The sequence below is a fragment of the Dissoconium aciculare genome (assembly GCF_010015565.1).
Source record: "Dissoconium aciculare CBS 342.82 unplaced genomic scaffold K489scaffold_7, whole genome shotgun sequence".
NCBI lineage: Eukaryota > Fungi > Ascomycota > Dothideomycetes > Mycosphaerellales > Dissoconiaceae > Dissoconium > Dissoconium aciculare.
The window spans coordinates 1,641,190-1,658,670 of record NW_022984957.1 but is presented as its reverse complement, the minus strand read 5'-3'; the positions used below and the strand labels follow the sequence as shown (position 1 = coordinate 1,658,670).

The 17,481-nt window shown below is 55.4% G+C and overlaps 7 protein-coding genes across 7 annotated transcripts; 4 read left to right on the top strand and 3 right to left on the bottom strand.

The window, feature by feature from the left end:
* The first annotated feature begins 987 nt into the window (after positions 1-987).
* On the top strand, positions 988-1,694 carry K489DRAFT_245357 (uncharacterized protein). Its single transcript, XM_033599905.1, has one exon. It carries the CDS (start codon positions 1,163-1,165, stop codon positions 1,517-1,519), a length of 357 nt encoding a protein of 118 aa, XP_033459541.1. The 5' UTR covers positions 988-1,162; the 3' UTR covers positions 1,520-1,694.
* A 249-nt stretch (positions 1,695-1,943) lies between these two features.
* Positions 1,944-5,014, top strand: K489DRAFT_410787 (uncharacterized protein; the record flags this gene model as incomplete). Its single annotated transcript, XM_033607739.1, has 3 exons — positions 1,944-4,388; positions 4,455-4,638; positions 4,731-5,014. The coding sequence occupies 3 exons, from the start codon at positions 1,944-1,946 to the stop codon at positions 5,012-5,014; spliced, it is 2,913 nt and encodes a 970-aa protein (XP_033459540.1).
* A 140-nt stretch (positions 5,015-5,154) lies between these two features.
* On the bottom strand, positions 5,155-5,754 carry K489DRAFT_245369 (uncharacterized protein). Its single transcript, XM_033599906.1, has one exon. The coding sequence runs from the start codon at positions 5,669-5,671 to the stop codon at positions 5,294-5,296; it is 378 nt and encodes a 125-aa protein (XP_033459539.1). The 5' UTR covers positions 5,672-5,754; the 3' UTR covers positions 5,155-5,293.
* A 1,400-nt stretch (positions 5,755-7,154) lies between these two features.
* On the top strand, positions 7,155-8,565 carry K489DRAFT_320202 (Pkinase-domain-containing protein; the record flags this gene model as incomplete). Its single annotated transcript, XM_033601442.1, has 3 exons — positions 7,155-7,851; positions 7,964-8,412; positions 8,524-8,565. The coding sequence occupies 3 exons, from the start codon at positions 7,155-7,157 to the stop codon at positions 8,563-8,565; spliced, it is 1,188 nt and encodes a 395-aa protein (XP_033459538.1).
* A 1,046-nt stretch (positions 8,566-9,611) lies between these two features.
* Positions 9,612-10,523, bottom strand: K489DRAFT_245223 (uncharacterized protein). Its single transcript, XM_033599904.1, has one exon. The coding sequence runs from the start codon at positions 10,402-10,404 to the stop codon at positions 9,889-9,891; it is 516 nt and encodes a 171-aa protein (XP_033459537.1). The 5' UTR covers positions 10,405-10,523; the 3' UTR covers positions 9,612-9,888.
* A 351-nt stretch (positions 10,524-10,874) lies between these two features.
* On the bottom strand, positions 10,875-12,616 carry K489DRAFT_305839 (uncharacterized protein; the record flags this gene model as incomplete). The annotated part of the gene is made up of 3 exons (XM_033600551.1): positions 10,875-11,014; positions 11,082-11,750; positions 12,019-12,616. Coding segments are annotated over 3 exons (1,407 nt in total), but the record flags the coding sequence as incomplete, so codon positions are not given.
* A 1,039-nt stretch (positions 12,617-13,655) lies between these two features.
* On the top strand, positions 13,656-14,504 carry K489DRAFT_381279 (uncharacterized protein). The gene has a single exon (XM_033605080.1). The coding sequence runs from the start codon at positions 13,811-13,813 to the stop codon at positions 14,399-14,401; it is 591 nt and encodes a 196-aa protein (XP_033459535.1). The 5' UTR covers positions 13,656-13,810; the 3' UTR covers positions 14,402-14,504.
* Positions 14,505-17,481: the final 2,977 nt, after the last annotated feature.

The window sequence follows — 17,481 nt, the reverse complement described above, 5'->3', positions numbered from 1 at the left end:
GGGAAGAGGATAAGGCGTTTGAGTTCCCTAGGACCAGGCTGCATTGCATTAGTGGACATGTACGTATGTTGTGCACCTCAGTGAGTGCTGATGGGGCTGACGTCGAGGCGGCAATGACATCGCGAACCCGGCGAAATAGCAGCCTTGGGGGGGGCAGTCCTCGCCCTAAAACGAGCAAATTACGACGTAGCGACGGGGACTCGACCAGTCACGAGTCGAATCCGGTACGATACCTAGGTATGTGTCGGTGTGAAAGATCCTCCTGGCCTGCAGGTCCGCCTATGCCACCTTCACGCCTGCCGTCCTCCCTCTCGTCCAGGGACACTGTTCGAAAGGATAGGGTGAAGTCGGTAGTCATTTCGTGCCTCGGACGTCTCGAGGGATCCAGCAGGATGGGACTAGACATCAGGTCAATGATGCCCAACACGCCCAACCGATGGTTTGAACAAGCATTGACAGCATGGCGTGGGATGTAGCGCAAACCAAATCAGAGACGGGAGGAACACCGTCGGAGTACCCAGGTGTGAACAGCCGCTTGATTATGGGGAATGAGGCATCTCGCCTGGACACAACTCAACCACAATCGATGGATCGCACACGATGGCGTGCGCGTGTGCATATCTAGACAGTGGTGCATTCGCCTCAAGCCAGGAAGAATTATTATGAACGGGCTTTCACACCCGACTTCTATTCTATGATATGATCGTCCGCAGGTCTCATCACACTTGAGGATACGATGAGACCAATCCAGAGGAGTGTTACATCCTTGCCCAGGTGGAGGCCAAAGCAAGTTGTGTTGAATTTCGCATAGGAACCTTGGAAGGGCGGCGATGACGTAGATCTATCTCTCAGGGTAAATCCTCAAGATTTGCACCTGCAGCTGGACACACATTCGCATCAATTAACGTGCATATACTACAGTGCGTCGAAGTAAGATACTCCCGATGTTGTCGTTACTAAAGAGGTATGTGTTTAAAAAATACTCAAGCGGATACTGTGCATACATACATTCCTTGCCATCGCCCATGATCACTCAGCAGAGAAGTTTACCGCCGCCGCTTCGGTGGCACTTCGCGGCATTGTGGAGTGAGTGGTCGCTAGGTAAAACCCAGGTAATAATATATTACAGTACAGTACATCACAGACCTGGCGGGAAAGTGTCATGTCATTTCCACCCCACTACCCCGTCCATTATATCACACCTGAACCAGATTTCCATCCATGGCATGTAGACCCTCGAGAATATTTCTCTCCCATCCCAATCATTTCAACTTCAACGCCATCCTCTTCACAGACAAAACCTGTTGGCGAACTCCAGCGATCCACCAAGACGCCTCTTCTCTTTCTCGGCATCAGTCCACGGGTCCTCATTCCAACCCACGCGCTGCGGCGGTTTCGCTTTCCCTCCGTCCCCAGCGGCGCCTGTTCACATCGCAACAGGGATCGGCCTGGCCTGCACGACCACGGCCATTGCTACTCCCAACATCGTTTCTCCGCGATCATTGCCAGGCGCGCTTAGTGATTGACTTGCTGCCCAAGCCAGATCGCCTCTGAGACGTTTGCGCCCACGCATGAAGGCACGAACGTGCTGAAGGTAAATACGCTGCTTCCTTCCTCCTCATATTCCACTCTATCGGAGCCGCTTATGCACTGCACGTGTGATCTTCACGTTGGGCATCAGCTCTCTCCCTCTCCCTCACATACACATCCACGTCGATCTCGGAGTCGACCTCGGAATACTCTAGCAGACGGTGGACGCCCCTGTGTCACCCCACAAGCATCTCACATAAAGTTTGCCGGATCTGGCGACCTCCCAGCTGACGACCATGTATCAGGCCACACAGATAGACCACCTACCTTCACCTCCGCTTCTACTTTACTCTTACCCTCTGACTTACTCGAGCATATCACGAGTCTCACTTGAGCCACTCCGGTCCTTCGCCATGGCCTATAGCGGCCGCGCCTCGTCGCCTGGCGGCCGACACATCAATCACTTCGCCCGCGGTTCTGATCAGACTCTTGCGGATCCACATCGTTCCTCACGACACAGCACATACACCATACCTCGCAACACCAACAGCGGCGTCATCCCGCTCTCGGAAGAGACCTTCATCAATATCCCTGCCCCTCGTGACTCGCGACCATCGGAACAGATCGATCACTACACCGGCCGACCTCGACGATCGTCCCTGCTTGACCCGCCATACCGCGGCTCATCCTCCTCAGCGACCATCGCACCAGCACAAACGACCGCGGGCCGACCGCATGTAATGCAAAGCCAGATTGGCCGATCCTCGAGCCCACCGAGATCATCTCGAGAAGATAAATACTATGTCATGCCCGCTGCACCTCAAGAGTATCGTGGAGGACACCAGAAGAAGTTGTATAGTCTGGGGAACGACGGACAAGCCCGGCTCGTGGCCGATGTCAACGTCCCTGCGGAACGGCATCACCGCCGCAGAGAGAGTGATGATCACAACTTCACATCTCGCACAAGTGGTGCGGATCGGGATCGTGGAAGGCACGGATATTATGCTTCCGGCAGTGCATCAAAGCCCCGACGCATGAGCATTGATGATGAAGAAGCCTTCTCGTACACGGACCCTGCGAGCATGTACCGCGATACCGAGCCACGTTCCTCTCGACCACGACGAGGTAGTCTAGACCGTGCCGGTGTCAGTCGTGAGCGTCCGTTCAGCGTAATTGACGCCGACCCGCGGCGGTCAGCCAAGGACCTTGGTCCACCACCTAGCACACGCGGCTGGGATAAAATCAACAGAACCACAAGGGATGTCCCTCGCGATGTAGGGACTTCTCCAAACCGGTCCCGTGGCTACACGGAAGGGGCGCATGGAGATCTTCGCGACACTTACACAAGAGCTCGGTCAAACTCTGCCGACAAGCGTGTGCCGACTCTTCATCAGTATGATGGCCATCATTATGAAGATAGAGAGGAACCACGACGTTACGAGCGGAGGGAGAGCGTCTCGCGCCCTGAGCGCCCAGACCAGAGCGTCGAGCGTCGAGGTTTCGGGATTCGCGGTGACTCGCGCAGCAACAGCCAGACTCGACCATATCGAAGCAGCGACGAGAGCTTCGATCAGGCCAGATACTCAGCGCCTGTACGCAGAGACACTGCCCCAAGTGACTCGACCGTTTACGACGATCATAGGCTCAGCCTTGAGAGAAAGGATCGGGAGCATGCCGAGCGTTTGCAGGCAGACGAATACGAAAGGCACGTCAGCCGGGATCGGCGCGACACAGATGCACGCAGGCGGGAACGCGAGGTCGATATCGATCGCGAACGGGAGAGAGAGCGTGCTCGGCAGTTAGATCCACCCACGGATCGAGGCGGGGAGCGGCCACCACGACCGCAGGAGGTCCGCGAGCGGGATTACAACCGTAAGCAGGACAGCCCGCAGCCGGATAACGAGGCTAGTAGCAAGCCAGGGCTTGTTCAGACAGCTGCGAGTGGTCTTGCCGCAGCTGCCGCATCCATGGGACTGGGCTCCATGCTCAATCGCAGCGACAAGCGCGACAAAGACGATGAACGAGAGGATCAACGCGAGAGGCGGCCCGATCGCACTGAGAAGCGCGAAAGAGACGACGTCCGCCGTCCGGAGCAGCGCTCTTTTGAGGAGGTCCCGGGTCGCAAGAATGCTGACCGCGACCAGTACCGGGATCCAGACCGGGGCTTAGGATTCGCGTTCGAAGCGCCCGTCGAGACGCAAAGGAATGCTCCTCCCTCCAAATCTGATCGTGACAGGACATCCGATCGGCCACATGATCCCCCGGCTGCGCATTCTTCCTCTCGCGAGCTGGACCGAGAGCGCGAGCCACGAAACGCGGACGCATCTAAATCTGCCATCGATGCTGATGAAGATTATCGCCGGCGGATCCAACAAGTTCAACGGGAGTTGGAGGCGGCCAGATCCGACGAAGCGAAAGGCTCAGGGTCTGATTCTGACCGGGCACGCCGGCGGAGAGACCGCGAACAGCGAGAACGCGAACGAGAACGTGAACGGGGCCCCGACAGTCGCCCCGGAACTGCCAGTGTGGCTTCTGCAGATGTTCGTGTCAACAAGATGGCTGCTCCCCAGCAGTACACCCGACGGTCTCTCGATGATGAACGTTCGTCATTGAGCACGACAACAGCAGCGACATCTGACAGCCGCGCCAAGCCGAGCATACTCGACCGACCCATGACTGACGAACCGGCACAAATCATCGACAACAGCATGAGCGATCGCCGCGAGAACCGTGTGCGGATCGTCGATCCGCCCACAGAGGAAGAAGACAAGAAGCCCAAGGGCATCCTGAAAAAGCCGACAGAGAAATTCCCCGATCATCCCAACGCGATGCGTGAAGGCGTGACGCCGTTGAAAGACGTAAGCATCACCCGGTATAACGAGTTGACGATATAGATCTCGAACTGACATTGTTGGTTGCTACAGGTCACAGCAAAGGGAATTCCACCTGGGGCCAAATGGACCAAGATCACCCGGGAGATGGTGAACCCGACTGCACTCGAAGAGGCTGGCGAGCGCTTCGAGGAACGACGCGACTATGTCGTCGTCCTCCGACCTCTGACCAAGGAACAAGTGCAAAAGCTCGCGGATCGCACGCGAGAAATCCGAGGTGAGTCGATCTCGTGATGAACCTTCACAGCACGGCTGTTTCCGAGCCCCCTTGATCTCTTCGATGGACCGCGACTGACATGGAGATTCCAGCGAGAGCCTACGAGGAATCCCGCAGCTCCCAGCGCCGCGAGCGCGACCACGACCGACGCGAGCGAGACGAGTACAGCGACGAGGACAGCGCCGATGAATTCAAGAAGAAGACGCCCAAGATGCTCGGCGCACCGTCGACGAGCGGGGCACCAGCGGAGGAGAGCGGACGCGATCGCCGACGAGAGCGCGACCGCGACAGGGATCGCGAGCGTGAGCGTGAGCGTGATAGGGACCGGGAGAGGGACCGAGAGCGGGAGAGGGAGAGGGAGAGGGACCGCGATTGATGTGACGACCGCGACGAGCGGCGAAGATGATTGCTATTCACGTTTTTGGGGGAGATTCCTTGTCTGTCTGCATCCGGACCGGCAGTCGAGAATCTCGGCGGGTCGGTCTCTGTACCATTACGCTCCATCGTCTCCTGTTCTTTTGTTATTCCCCCGCGCACATGATACCCCCCAACACACCAAAGCGCGGATAGAGAGGACAGGCTATTGCCTCACAGGTATCATCATGGAGCAGGCGCGTTTGTTTTTTGGTCGCAGCACAAGGCGTCTCAATCTAGTCTAGTCTACATCCATACATCGAGACGTAGACCGTCCCCGATCTCTGTTGACAGCTTGAAGGAAGATCCCACATCGTGCCCACCTGTATTCCGGCTCGATCCACCACCCAGTCGACAGTCGACATGTGTCGTCACCCGACACTGGACTGACTAAGAAGAAGAAGAAGAAGAAGAAGAAGTTGATGAGAGGGAAAGAGAAAAAAGGGGCCTCTGCGCCGGTTCCAATACGCAGAAATCTTGTAATGATAATCATACATGATAAATAACCAACTGCCCAGGTGGTGACGATGACGGAACGCACGTCGCGTCGTCGTCCAGAGGAACGACAACGACGACCACGACAACGACAACGACAACCAGCGGGATTTCTTATCAGCATGGGACATCAGTATGAGACCACATACGATACCAGACCAAGTGCGGTTCATTGAAATATTTCAGAGATTGTTGTTTGGTCCCGTCACTCCTATGCCTATGCCTATGTCTATGCCTATGCGTCTGTATGTGTATATGCCTCTGTATGCGTCTGTATGTGTATATGCCCCTGCATGGCTGGCTGGCTGGTGGGCGCTCTCCCCTCCATCTCACCTTATCCAGTCCAGTGCAGTAGACGGTGCAGTATCCGAGATTGTCCCTGACTGGGTGCCGTCCGGGCTTATACGATAACCAAATGACGCCCGAAAGAGCCCCACCACTGCAAGCAAGCAAGACGATCATGATGGACCCCTCTCTCCCTTCGAAGGCATTGCGGTTTGGTGCTGGTGGACTGTGTGTGTGTGTGTGTGTGTGTGTGTGTGTGTGTCCCTGAGAGATATGTCATCGTCCACCATTGGGAGTCTATTACTGTGGATACTGACTGAGGTGGTAACTACTACTACTACTATTATTATTATTATTATTATTATTATTATTATTACTACTACTACTGTGGGATTGATGATTGCTGTACCAATCGATCAACTCCCCTCTCCGGGAGAGGCTGTATACAGAGAATATATATATATACCTAGGTATACTGTAGGGTAGAGGAATATATCATGCAGAGGACATGGCATAGGGGAATCCACAGACCAGGTGTGGGCAGGACTGATGACCGGGCCATGACGGAATTCTCCTACTCTCCTCCTCCTCCCAGAGAGAGCTACTTACTGCTGCTGCTGCTTATCTGCCCGGTCGTGGACTTTTCCCGTCTGACGTGTGAGTTGATGGTGATTGTCCACCACCATCATCATCCTCACCCTGCAGCTCCTCGCTTATGGTTATTATAGTCCAGTACAGTATTAATTGTCTCTGTCGGCGGGATCATATCGTCGAGCTTGTCACATATCATTTACTTGCCGCCCGAGGGTGCTGCTACTCTTCTTCTGCCTTCCCTCGTCCTTTCTACGCTACCTCTCCCAGCTTCGTCCTCTCCTCCGCTTATCACTCTCACTCTTATTCTTCTTCCTCCTGCCGGAACTGGGCTCGTCCGCAGCTTCCCGGACCATGCCCCTCAGCTCGCGCGGCAATCACAGCGGCGTTTGAGACGCTGCACATAACACATACCCCTACCTAGGTAGGTATATAAGCTGGGCGACAAGCGACCACATTGCCCTCTCTCTCGTATCTTTTGCCGCGCAGTCCCCCACCGCCATCGTGTCCGCATTCGATTCCGGGTCGATCTACCTCCCCTCCGTGGTCTCTGGATTGAACAATGCTATGAATTATTCCTAGAACACCGCTCAAACCCAGCTCTCGGAGGTCCCCGACGCGGCCACTTCTGTCTCACATCATCCGAATACGCCTCCTCCGCGTTCAGCCCACCGCCGCACCACGTCATCCCGAACCGTCCATAGGTCTCCCTCCCCCTCCCCTCCGCCGCCATGCCGTCCACCGTCGTTCAGAACATCACGGCACGCTTCCACCGAGGTAGCAGCCAGAGTGCCGGCAACGACCGCGAAAACGCCCATCTGAGAGAGGAGGAGAAGCAAAAGCTGGCGAACTGGGAGGCCGAGAAGCGCCCGTTGGAGATCGAAGAGATCATCGTCGCCCCCGAGAAGAAGGTCATCGGTCACAGCAGCAAGGTCCTGAAGCGGAACGACTTTGACCTCGTCACCACGCTGGGCACCGGCACGTTCGCACGCGTCTGGCTGGTCAAGTTGAGCCAGCGCAAGAACCCGGAGGACCAGAAGAAAGTCTTCGCGCTGAAGATCCTGCGCAAGACGGACGTCATCCGGTTGAAGCAGGTGGAGCATGTGCGCAACGAGCGCAACGTCCTCGCCGCCGTCGCCGGCCACCCCTTCATCACCACCATGGTCGCGAGCTTCCAGGACCATGACAACCTGTACATGCTGCTGGAGTATTGCCCGGGAGGGGAGGTGTTCTCGTACCTCCGGCGCGCGAGGCGCTTCAACGAGCCCACCTCGCAGTTCTACGCCGCGGAGATCGTCCTGATCTTGGAGTTCCTGCACGGGACCGAGGGCGTCGCCTATCGCGATCTCAAGCCCGAGAACATCCTCATCGACGCCGACGGGCACCTGAAATTGGTCGATTTCGGATTCGCCAAGAAGATTGACAATCGTGGGTCACTCCTCCTTCCCCCTGTTCTCTGCCGCGGAAGAGCCCTCGGGGTTGAATGAAAAGCAGAAGGCTGTGTTTCGATAATTCCGCTGACCATCTTTCACCCTCACAGGAGAAACATATACACTCTGCGGAACGCCCGAGTATCTCGCGCCCGAGGTCATCCGCAACACGGGCCACGGCACCGCCGTCGACTGGTGGGCCTTTGGGATCCTCGTCTACGAATTCCTCGTCGGCCAACCCCCCTTCTGGGACCAGAACCCGATCAAAATCTACGAGCAGATCGTCGAGGGCAAGGTGCGATACCCCAGCGCCATGTCGGCCGACGCGCGGGATCTCATCGGCGGCCTCTGCACCGTCGACGTGACCAAGCGCCTCGGGAACGTGAAGGGCGGCGCGGCCACGGTCAAGAAACATCCCTGGTTCAAGGACGTCGATTGGGATGCCATGTACCACCGTCGCACCCAAGGCCCGATCGTGCCGCATCTGCGATCGAACGACGATACGAGGAACTTCGACGAGTATGACGCCGAGCCAGTCCACAGGGATGAGTACACGAAGGTCAGTCCCCACGTCATTCCCTGTTCCGCGTTATGGCGGAGAAAGTGCGAGCAGCGCGCTTTTGCGGTTTTTGTTTTGCGAATCTTCCGTGCTGAATCTCCCGATCGATAGGAACTATTCGACAAGTACGACCGCTCGTTCGAGGACTTTTGAGCCCCAGACAGATCAAGCCACAACCCTCCCCCATCGCATTCGCTCCGATGCATCCCCTCGCCCCTCTGTCGATACGGGTGTCAGCGACGGCGATGTCCTCCTCGGGCTGTCCGACACGCGAATGGCCAGGACCAGCAGAAGAGAATGCAGCGGCACGCATCGACCTATGACCCCCTCGGCAGAGACCCCTATCAGCTGTCTGTCAACTGCTTCGTCGAAATCATCCATGTCGATCCCGGAACGTCGATGTCGAGAGAATGGCTTGATTAGGCGCCAAACAGAAAAAGGATGTTGCGGTTTCTCCAATTGCAAGGCCGTCCAGACGTGGGATCATTCCGGGTGGCTGGCCCGAGAGCAGACTTGGCCGTCACGAGGACGTATCGCGCGCCCGCTCAACCAGAACACGACCTCCGCATCATTCCTTCCCTGCCAGTCCTACCGAGCATTGAGGAGTCTTCTCACAAGAGGACCCTCGCTCGGTCTGGCATCCCCTCGGCCAGAATCCTGTTCGAAACACCAGTGTGGGGCGTTCATCGACCCGCTCGGGAAAAACGCGGCCAAACCCGAACGAGAGAATCCTGCCGGGACGGCACTCACGACCGGACATACACAACGACCCGTAAGGCGATGGGTCATACAAGCTCCTTTGCACCTGTGGGAAACAATTCGCTTCGATTCTCAAGCGAGAGAAGACGCGGGGAAACCCGTCCGGACAGCAAAGGGGCACACCCGCTCGATCGATCGCGAGGACATGTGGATTTCGGGATAGACGACGATGATGATGATGATGACGATGATGATGATTTTCTGCCCCCTGAATGAAAAGAGAGCACCGGAGCCCCCACCGCTCACCGGAGACTTGTGAGACTTCGGCGGCAGCAGGGAAGCGCGAGGAAGGTGCATCTCCCGGGGGAGAAAGGGCACACAGGGCCGGTCGGATTTCGCCCGTCCGCCATAAATCTCTCTCTCCCTCTCTCTCTCTCTCTCTGCCTCTCTTTCTACCATCAGCGGTCGCGAAATGACCCCGTCCCCATATCCTCCCTACAGAAAAAAAAAGAAAAATGGGGGGATTTAATCGGCCTCCCTACGACGACACACGATAGGGTAGATAATCAACCATCATCCATAATAACCCATACCCCGTAACCCATGACACGGGATCGCGTCTCTCTCCGTTCATCATCGATCACTCGCAATTGTCTCCTACGCCGTTCCATGATGGACCGACCGACAGATAGAGAACCCTCCTCCGTCCGATCGATCCGGATCCGCGTGCTCATCGATGAGATCTGTTTTTTTTTTTTTGCTCTTTTTTTCCTTATTTCATGGCACCACAGCGGCCCCGTTCATCCACCCATTCCTCCATCCCCCGGGAGAAAAAAATCCCCCCCAGAAAAGGAAAAGAAGAGAAAGCCTTGGTGACGAGATTCCGACCGGGCTTCGAACCCGGGCACGGGGGCACGAGCGAGTCGCGTGGAGGGCAGGGCAGGTAGGGTAGGGAAGGGTAGCCGCGATCGTGTGTATCCCTGTGCCGGACTGGGCTGGGCTGGACTGGGCTGGAGATCCTTTCCATTGGTTGATTTCTCTGCTTTTTCTTCTTCTTGTTGTACACGGCGGACTGGTTTTCATACAGGTTGAAGGCCGCGCCGGAGAGGAAGAAAGAAGGAGAGAAAGGAAGAGAAGAGAAGAGAAGAGAGACACAGGAGGCAGTTTTGTACGTGGGGAAAACCCCCCAAACCAAGAGAGAGAGACCCCGGAACGCCGCCGCGATGGTGGATTTGTAGTACTAGTACATACAGGTGAAATAACCACAACAGAAGAAGAAGAAGAAGAAAACATTGCGACCCAGATGGCGGAGGGAAAAAAAGATCCCCGCGGTTTCGTGTGCGATCCGTCGTCGTACTCCTACTCCTGTCTCCGAGCAAACGTGATCGACATTTCCTTTCGTACAAGCACATGAGAAAAGGAGTAAAAAAAACAGTGAGACTCGTGGATTCGGGAAATGGCCGTGGCATGAGGGGGGCCTGGTCCCTCGGGGGTCGAAATCGCGCGGCATGATACACTCCGTGTTTTTATTTCATTTTATTTTTTTCGCTTTCCTCATTCCCGGCGTTGTCATTTGTCGTTGTCGTTTCGTAAATCCGGTGTCGGGGAGGCTGCTGCGGCTATCGGGGGGCCGGCCTGGCGGAATTGAGCGCGGCGAGGATGGAGTGCTAGATTGTGAGGACTGTTTTGGGACGAGAGGTTTTCCACGGAGTGGATGAGGCCGAGGACGATCAAGGCGAGTCGTGGCGGTGAAGGAGCTGTCTTCGTTGTTGCCATCTGCGCTTCCCCGGCCGAACGATGTAGTAGGATGGGATGGAATCATCATCATAGCCTGCCTTGGCCTGGTTCTCGTAGTTGACGACGCGGTGTCCGTTCAGCGCGCGCTGAAGCATGGTAGTCTTGCCTGTGATGCCATCCCGTTAACCAATTACTCCCATAATCGGCTTGCACATTCAATTCTCACTGCTCACCAGATAGTAATTGACTCCTAGTCCACGAGAGCTTCTGCGATAACTCATTCAGGCCAAACTCCTTCGCGCGTCGAGAAGTGGTCATTTGAGGCACGGACAGGTGCGAAACACTTCCATCCAACAGAGGCACGGCGACGAGACTCGTGCTCATGACAGGCATACCCTCATTCGGAGGCATAGCGGATCCGTCATCGAAATCGTCCCAGCGACCGACGACGCGACCTCGAGGACTCGCCGGCGGCGAGACCATACTGCGTGGAAAGTACGAGCGCGGGAACACTGCGTTGGCCTTGAGGTGCGAGTCAGGAAGCTCTTCCATTTTGCACTTCTCAAAGGCCATCGTCACACGCGTCTTGTCTGCCTTGTGGAAATTCTCCACGAGGACCTGTCTGCGATTCGGCACGAGCGGACCGCCGAAGATGTCCTGGCCGGCTTCGCCGTTGTGAGCCTCGGTGGTCTTAGAAGCTGGCTCGCGCGATGTGTCGTTGCGCCGTTGCTCCGAGGGCAACGGAGCGGAAGTCGACGCATGCTGCTCCGGCGTGGGCATCTGAGGGAACACTGAAGAAAAGTGCTGTGAGGACCTTGGGATGGAGAATTGCTCGGTGTGATCGAGAGAGCTCGCCGGTCTGTGCTGATGGAAGTTTGGACTGTACGAATATTCGGGTCCAGCTACACAAAGCAGCAAGTATTAGCGTTAACTTCTTCGATCAGTGGTAACAGAGCGATGGCGTGGTGTAGAGACAGCGAGACCAGATTGCAGATTATGGGCCTGGGATAGCAGCATCCGCTGCTACCAACTCGCCCAAGGATATCAACAAAGTGAAACGCTGGGCAAGTAAAAAACAAGACTATGGGCGAGATCTTTATCTGGAGATGCACCCACCCAGTTGTCTGGAAGGCGAACTTGAACGTGGCAGTCACACCGGGTGGAACATACCGCTAGCGTCATTCCCACCACCAGTATTGTTTCCATCTGCGTTGTGATGATGAGGTCCTGCATTGCCGGCAGCATCGTGAAGTGGTCGGTTTTGAGGCATACCCGGAGGTGCTTGCATGCCAATCATTGGTGGATTGGAGGGAAGCGGATATTGCATTTGCGGACCCGATGGCGTCTTCGCTGAGTTCCTCGTTGTGATTTTCGCCATTCGCCGCACTCTTCTGCTTCTCAACCTTGGGTCTCGGTTGCTGTTGCGCCAACTGTCAACAGCTCGCTGAATGAGACCTCTCTTATCACGCAACGTCGGATTCAACTCTGCAAGGGCCCATCCCACGCCATTGCACTCGCTCTCATAATGATAACGATTTCCTTTATACTGATCTTTCGGGCAGCATGCGCGAGGGTAGACACAGTTCGAGGATTTGAATTCGGGACTCAGTGAGTCGACGTCAACAGATTCGACATCGCAGCGCATCGTGTATTCCAATTTGACGCGATCGCGCGAATACTGGAACGCAATCCATTGGACGCCGTTCTCATCTTGTTTGACAACAAGTGGAGTCGTCGCGGGAATCGGGCCTGGCGCTATACTGCCATTAGTCTTCGTAAGATGGTCGGAGAGTTGCCCTCCCATACCTGGATTTGATGTAGCGGAGGGTGAGCCTTGCTGATGTACTATCGGCGATTGAAGCGTCTGGGCCTGCTGTTGTGTCTGAGATGGCTGCGGACCTGGTTGTTGATGAGGTTGTGGTTGGGGTTGTTGGATTTGGTGCTGTTGTTGCTCGAGCTGGACATGGTGTGCCTGCGGAAGTCGGGAGTTGGCCATGACTGGTGTTTGTCGTGGCATCGGCTGCAGCGACTGCTTGCTGTCCCCATTACCTGGCTGTTGGTGCATATGGGGCATTTGTGTGTGCTGCAAGTGCGACTGAGCCTGCTGTGGCTGAGGCTGTGCTTGCGGGTGCTGTTGCGCTGGGCTGTAGTGCTGTTGCTGCTGCTGATGCGATACCAGCATTGGAGATGCATTGGACATTGATCGATGTGACGGAGCGCCTTGATGGGTGTATTGCGCCTGCTGTGGTGGTGGTGGCGGCGGTGGTTGCTGCATCTGGTAGCCGTGATAATACATTGCGGATTGTGGTATAGAAGACATGGTGTACATTGACCTGCCGTGTGCATCGGTTTGTGGGGAGTGCATCGAAGCTGGTGAATTACTCTGAGGAGTTTGATAGCTTGAGATCGGAGGATACGATTGACGATTGATAGCCGCGTGAGCCGCCATGTTGTCATGGGAATCTGAGGCTTTGGTAAGTGGATATGACAACAAAACCATAGGATTACGAGTAGAAGCCAATACGGCGCAAGGAGAGATGGCGAGGAAAGTAGCATCAAACTTGACATACCAGGGGCTGCGTAGCCTCCAGCAGCATTGTTGTTGCTCACGATACTATAAGAGTTCGATTGACCTCCGTAGTATGTACCGTCACCCGTGTGCTGTGCGAGACCTCCGTGCACTGGTGGAACATAATTCGGTGCCTGCTGTGGCGCCAGGCCATGTTGTGCATGCTGTGAGAGGTACCCGTTCGATGACGAAGTATGCAGGTTTGGATGTGATTGACGGGGCGAATTCGGCCGATGTTGCTGAATGAAACCAGGTGGTCGAGGATACTGCAATGCCTGCTGTGGGAGGGCACGAGCCTGTGGTTCGGGATGAGGATGGTTCTACAAAGAATCCAATTTGTTAGTGAGCAGCTCAACAGCCTACGTGACATGATCACGAGAACGAGGATGAGGCATGGCTCCGGCGAGAACAAGGAATATCCCTCAGACTCCTGGCGTATATGTGCATGGCAAACACGTGAACATATCATTGTGGAACATTCCCGGAAATTGCTCTCCGCCACGAGGTATTCATAGCGTGAGTTGTGCGAGGCAAACCCGCCGGGCCTTGCTGTTTGTCATTCCGGTAGAAACGTCGATCAGATGTGATGTAGAAGCTAGAAGAGGCCGTGTCGAGGAGCCGGGTTGTCGTGATCCCGCGCGTGTGCTACCTGATCAGGCTAATTATACGGTAAAGGATCCAGGGACAAAGGACGTTTGTGGACGCCATCTTCTCGACGCTGAAGTCAGAGTCATCCCGGAGATAATGCTGTGTACAGCAGGAACCGATGCTCGGTGCAATATTGTGCGACGCACAACAACGCTATTGTCGTGCGCTTTGTCCAGATACCGACGCATCGATTCTGAGGTCGTCGTTGCATCCATGGTCCCCATAATGGCTCCAAAAATGCAGTCGGAGATATCACGCAATCCATGGCTGTTCGGCTCCGAAAGTTGCGCAGAATTTGAAGGCACACAGTGCTGTAGGCTCAGCCAGACTGGATAACTAATTTCTGTATGCTGGTTGTCGTCGAACAACGGATCCGATGTGGCTCGAACTTCACAGTGCCAGCGACATGGGGACAACACAGCACAGAAAAGAACAAGCGTGAAAATGCTGAGGTGTCTCTCAACCAATACGTACCATGTTTGTTGATTTGTGTGCTTTAGCACAGAGATGAGGGAGGCGTCCGAATGGAACTGATTAGTGACCGCTCACTAGCATCGAAAGGCCCTGGACAAATGCAAGGTAGTTCCTGGGTCCGTTGGCAGTGGCAGTTGTTGACACGATCAATCTGAGGTCGATGTCACGACTGGTGTGTGATATAACCAATGGTGTATGTAATTGTATCGTAAAGCGTTGACAGTGCCGCAGGGTGTCGTGACGGCGCACAGATTGACGACGTCGAATACGACAAGATCCAGCGGAGGTCGTCGACGTGGGAAATCAATGAGTGAACAATCCCTTCGTTCCGGTCTCGAATGGATGTATTAGACGAAGCAAAGGAGACCAGGATTGCTGAGCGAGCGGAAGATCGACAGAGTCGACACGTTCGAAGCGTGAAGTGTTGACGGTCAATACGATTCGACAATCGGTCCAAGTACACAAGACATGAAAGAGGCGAGCGATTGGTATTCGTGGTCCGATGAAAGCAAAGATTGTCCTGGGAGCGATGAGGGAGACGGCGATGTGCAAAAGTGAAGTCGGAGGAAGGAGGGCGAGGATAATAGCAGGCGATCACGAAGAGCAGTGGTGGTGGTGGTAGAGATGGTGAAGGTGGTGGTGGAGGTAGTGGTGGCGGAGAGAGTGTAGTGTGCAAGGTGTAATGTAATGACTGCTGAGATTGTCAATGAGAGGTAAAGTTTGCTTTCCTCTCTGCTCTGTTTGCCTCAACTCTCTTCTACTGTATACCTACCTACACACACACGCTTCGTCCCTCATTCGCGCACACGCGCACAGGCACACCCACTCACCTGTTCGTCCTCAATTAAAGCAGAAAACAATTGACTTCGGTTGGTCAGGTCGTACAGGACTAGACGGGCACACATACGCCCGCTCACATACAAACCCAAGTCACTAGTGATGTACCTCTGCCGGCAGGGGAAACAAACACTGCCGCCAGCTCGGCGATCTGGGTTTTTCTGGGAATTGCTTCAATCACTATGTACTGTAATCAAAACTTGATGAGCCAGGCGTGCAAGAGGTTTGACCGTTGCAAGAATGGTGGTGGTGCGTCGGAGGATTGGTGGGCTGACGTGATGGAATGCTGGAGCACATCAATCACCACCTGCTGTACAAAGTTAGCAGAAGGCTACTTTGATTAGCTGCAAACATTAAGGATGAGATGATGGAGAAAGGGCCCTCCGGTGGTGGTGGTGCCTTTGCACGCGTGAGCATGATGCCACAGACCGCACCCGTTCTATCACCAACCATCAGCAGCAGCAGCAGCATTCGTTTCAGCGTCACCGGAGGAAACGCACACCATCAGCAGGGACTGGACTCCGCTCTGGGATTCCTTCTTCTCCACCTACGCTCCTCCACTTCTGTCTGCTTCCTTGGCCTCCTCCTCCTCCTGCTGCTGCTGCTGCTGCTGCTCCTTCATCACATCACCAGCCAGCCAGTCACTCCGGCTCACCGCGCTCTCACCTGGCTTGCACTGGACAATGCCGACCGGAGACAAACGTCTTGTTCTGCTGTACCTGGACTTCGGGAGAATCCGACGGCAACGCGCTCATCACGCTTCCATCATGCGCGCACGAACACACCATGGCCGGCCTAGCTGCGGTCCTGAAATATAATGACATGCATAGCGAGAGTGAGGAGGGCGACAAAGGGCTGCACCAGCCAACCTCGAACGCAAGCCGCAGCTGACAACCGTCCCCCCGATGATAACGGGAGTCGCACTAGTGGGACGCGGCTGAACCTTCAGCAAGGATCCCGGATGGGAGACTCGGAATCCATGGATGCTTGCAGCAGCGAGGGAGACGTCCTGGCTTGGCGATGCCGCTGCAAGCACGCGGTGGTCGACGACGCCACGCCCGCCGATCCAGACGCCGGCGACCACCCTCCCATGATCCCTCCGTGCATCATGTACCAACTCACGCAACTCACAATGTGTGCGGCACAGCCTGTACAGCCGGAACGCGGAAATAAAAGCATATTCTGAGAGGGAACGGCACCCGACAGAACCGACGAACCTATGTACTGTAGACGGTGAAACTCTACTTACTTGTATTACTGCCTCGGGACAGAACCACCTACAGCAGCGGTCGGGAAGGTCCAGATGGTCCACCATGATGTCGGACGACACTTGCTGTCAAAATCACTCAAAATTTCCAATCACCGTCAGACGCCCTTGGCAGGCCATCTCACAGGGTATGGACGCATATTTACGAGTGAAATTCGTATAATCTGCGATGTGCGTTGACTGCACCTGCAAATTCGAGGACCAGCCGAACACAATCTATCGCCCTATTAGCTCACGTCACATTTTTCTTAACACAAAAGGGACGTGTCGCATGTCATGTCGTCGTGTCGCCTCACTCATGCACGCTTGTCCACATCTGGCCACGAGCACAAGTCGCTATGGCTCTTCCATTGACTTTTTCTCCGAGCGCGTGAGCAGGCGTACGCCAGCAGCAAGGCCTGGTACTGGACATAGCACTCGCCTTCACCTCGTTCGACTGACTTCAAGCTTCTGCAGTATGGGAAGCTCATCGCCGTGTCAACCGTCGGCATGGCTTCTGTACGGGATGCCTTCCCTGAGCTCAGATCAAGCGACGCTAGCTGACCGCTGGCTAACACCGCATGGCATGGCGAGCCGACGATGTCTTCTCGTCGGCGAGGGTCCTGTCCAGTGTAGCCTGTGGAGTTGCCCGATACGTCCGAGACGTATGTCGTAAACCTCGTACTGAACGAAACGGCTCATCTATGTGCGATGTAGTACGAAGATATGAATTTCCACTTGGGGGCTCTGCACCATGCATCGCGTTCATTTGCGGCATCAGCCCGATCTTGGCGTACGTTCCGAGGCTGCCAGCCCTCGCATACAATTGGCCGTCGCGCGTACACTCGAACCGATGCCT

What these genes read in the sequence shown, in the direction of transcription:
- K489DRAFT_245357 (XM_033599905.1), top strand. Translation starts at nt 1,163, where the DNA reads ATGTCATTTCCACCCCACTACCCCGTCCATTATATCACACCTGAACCA.
- K489DRAFT_245369 (XM_033599906.1), bottom strand. Translation starts at nt 5,671, where the DNA reads ATGCTGATAAGAAATCCCGCTGGTTGTCGTTGTCGTTGTCGTGGTCGT.
- K489DRAFT_245223 (XM_033599904.1), bottom strand. Translation starts at nt 10,404, where the DNA reads ATGTTTTCTTCTTCTTCTTCTTCTGTTGTGGTTATTTCACCTGTATGT.
- K489DRAFT_381279 (XM_033605080.1), top strand. Translation starts at nt 13,811, where the DNA reads ATGGCTCCGGCGAGAACAAGGAATATCCCTCAGACTCCTGGCGTATAT.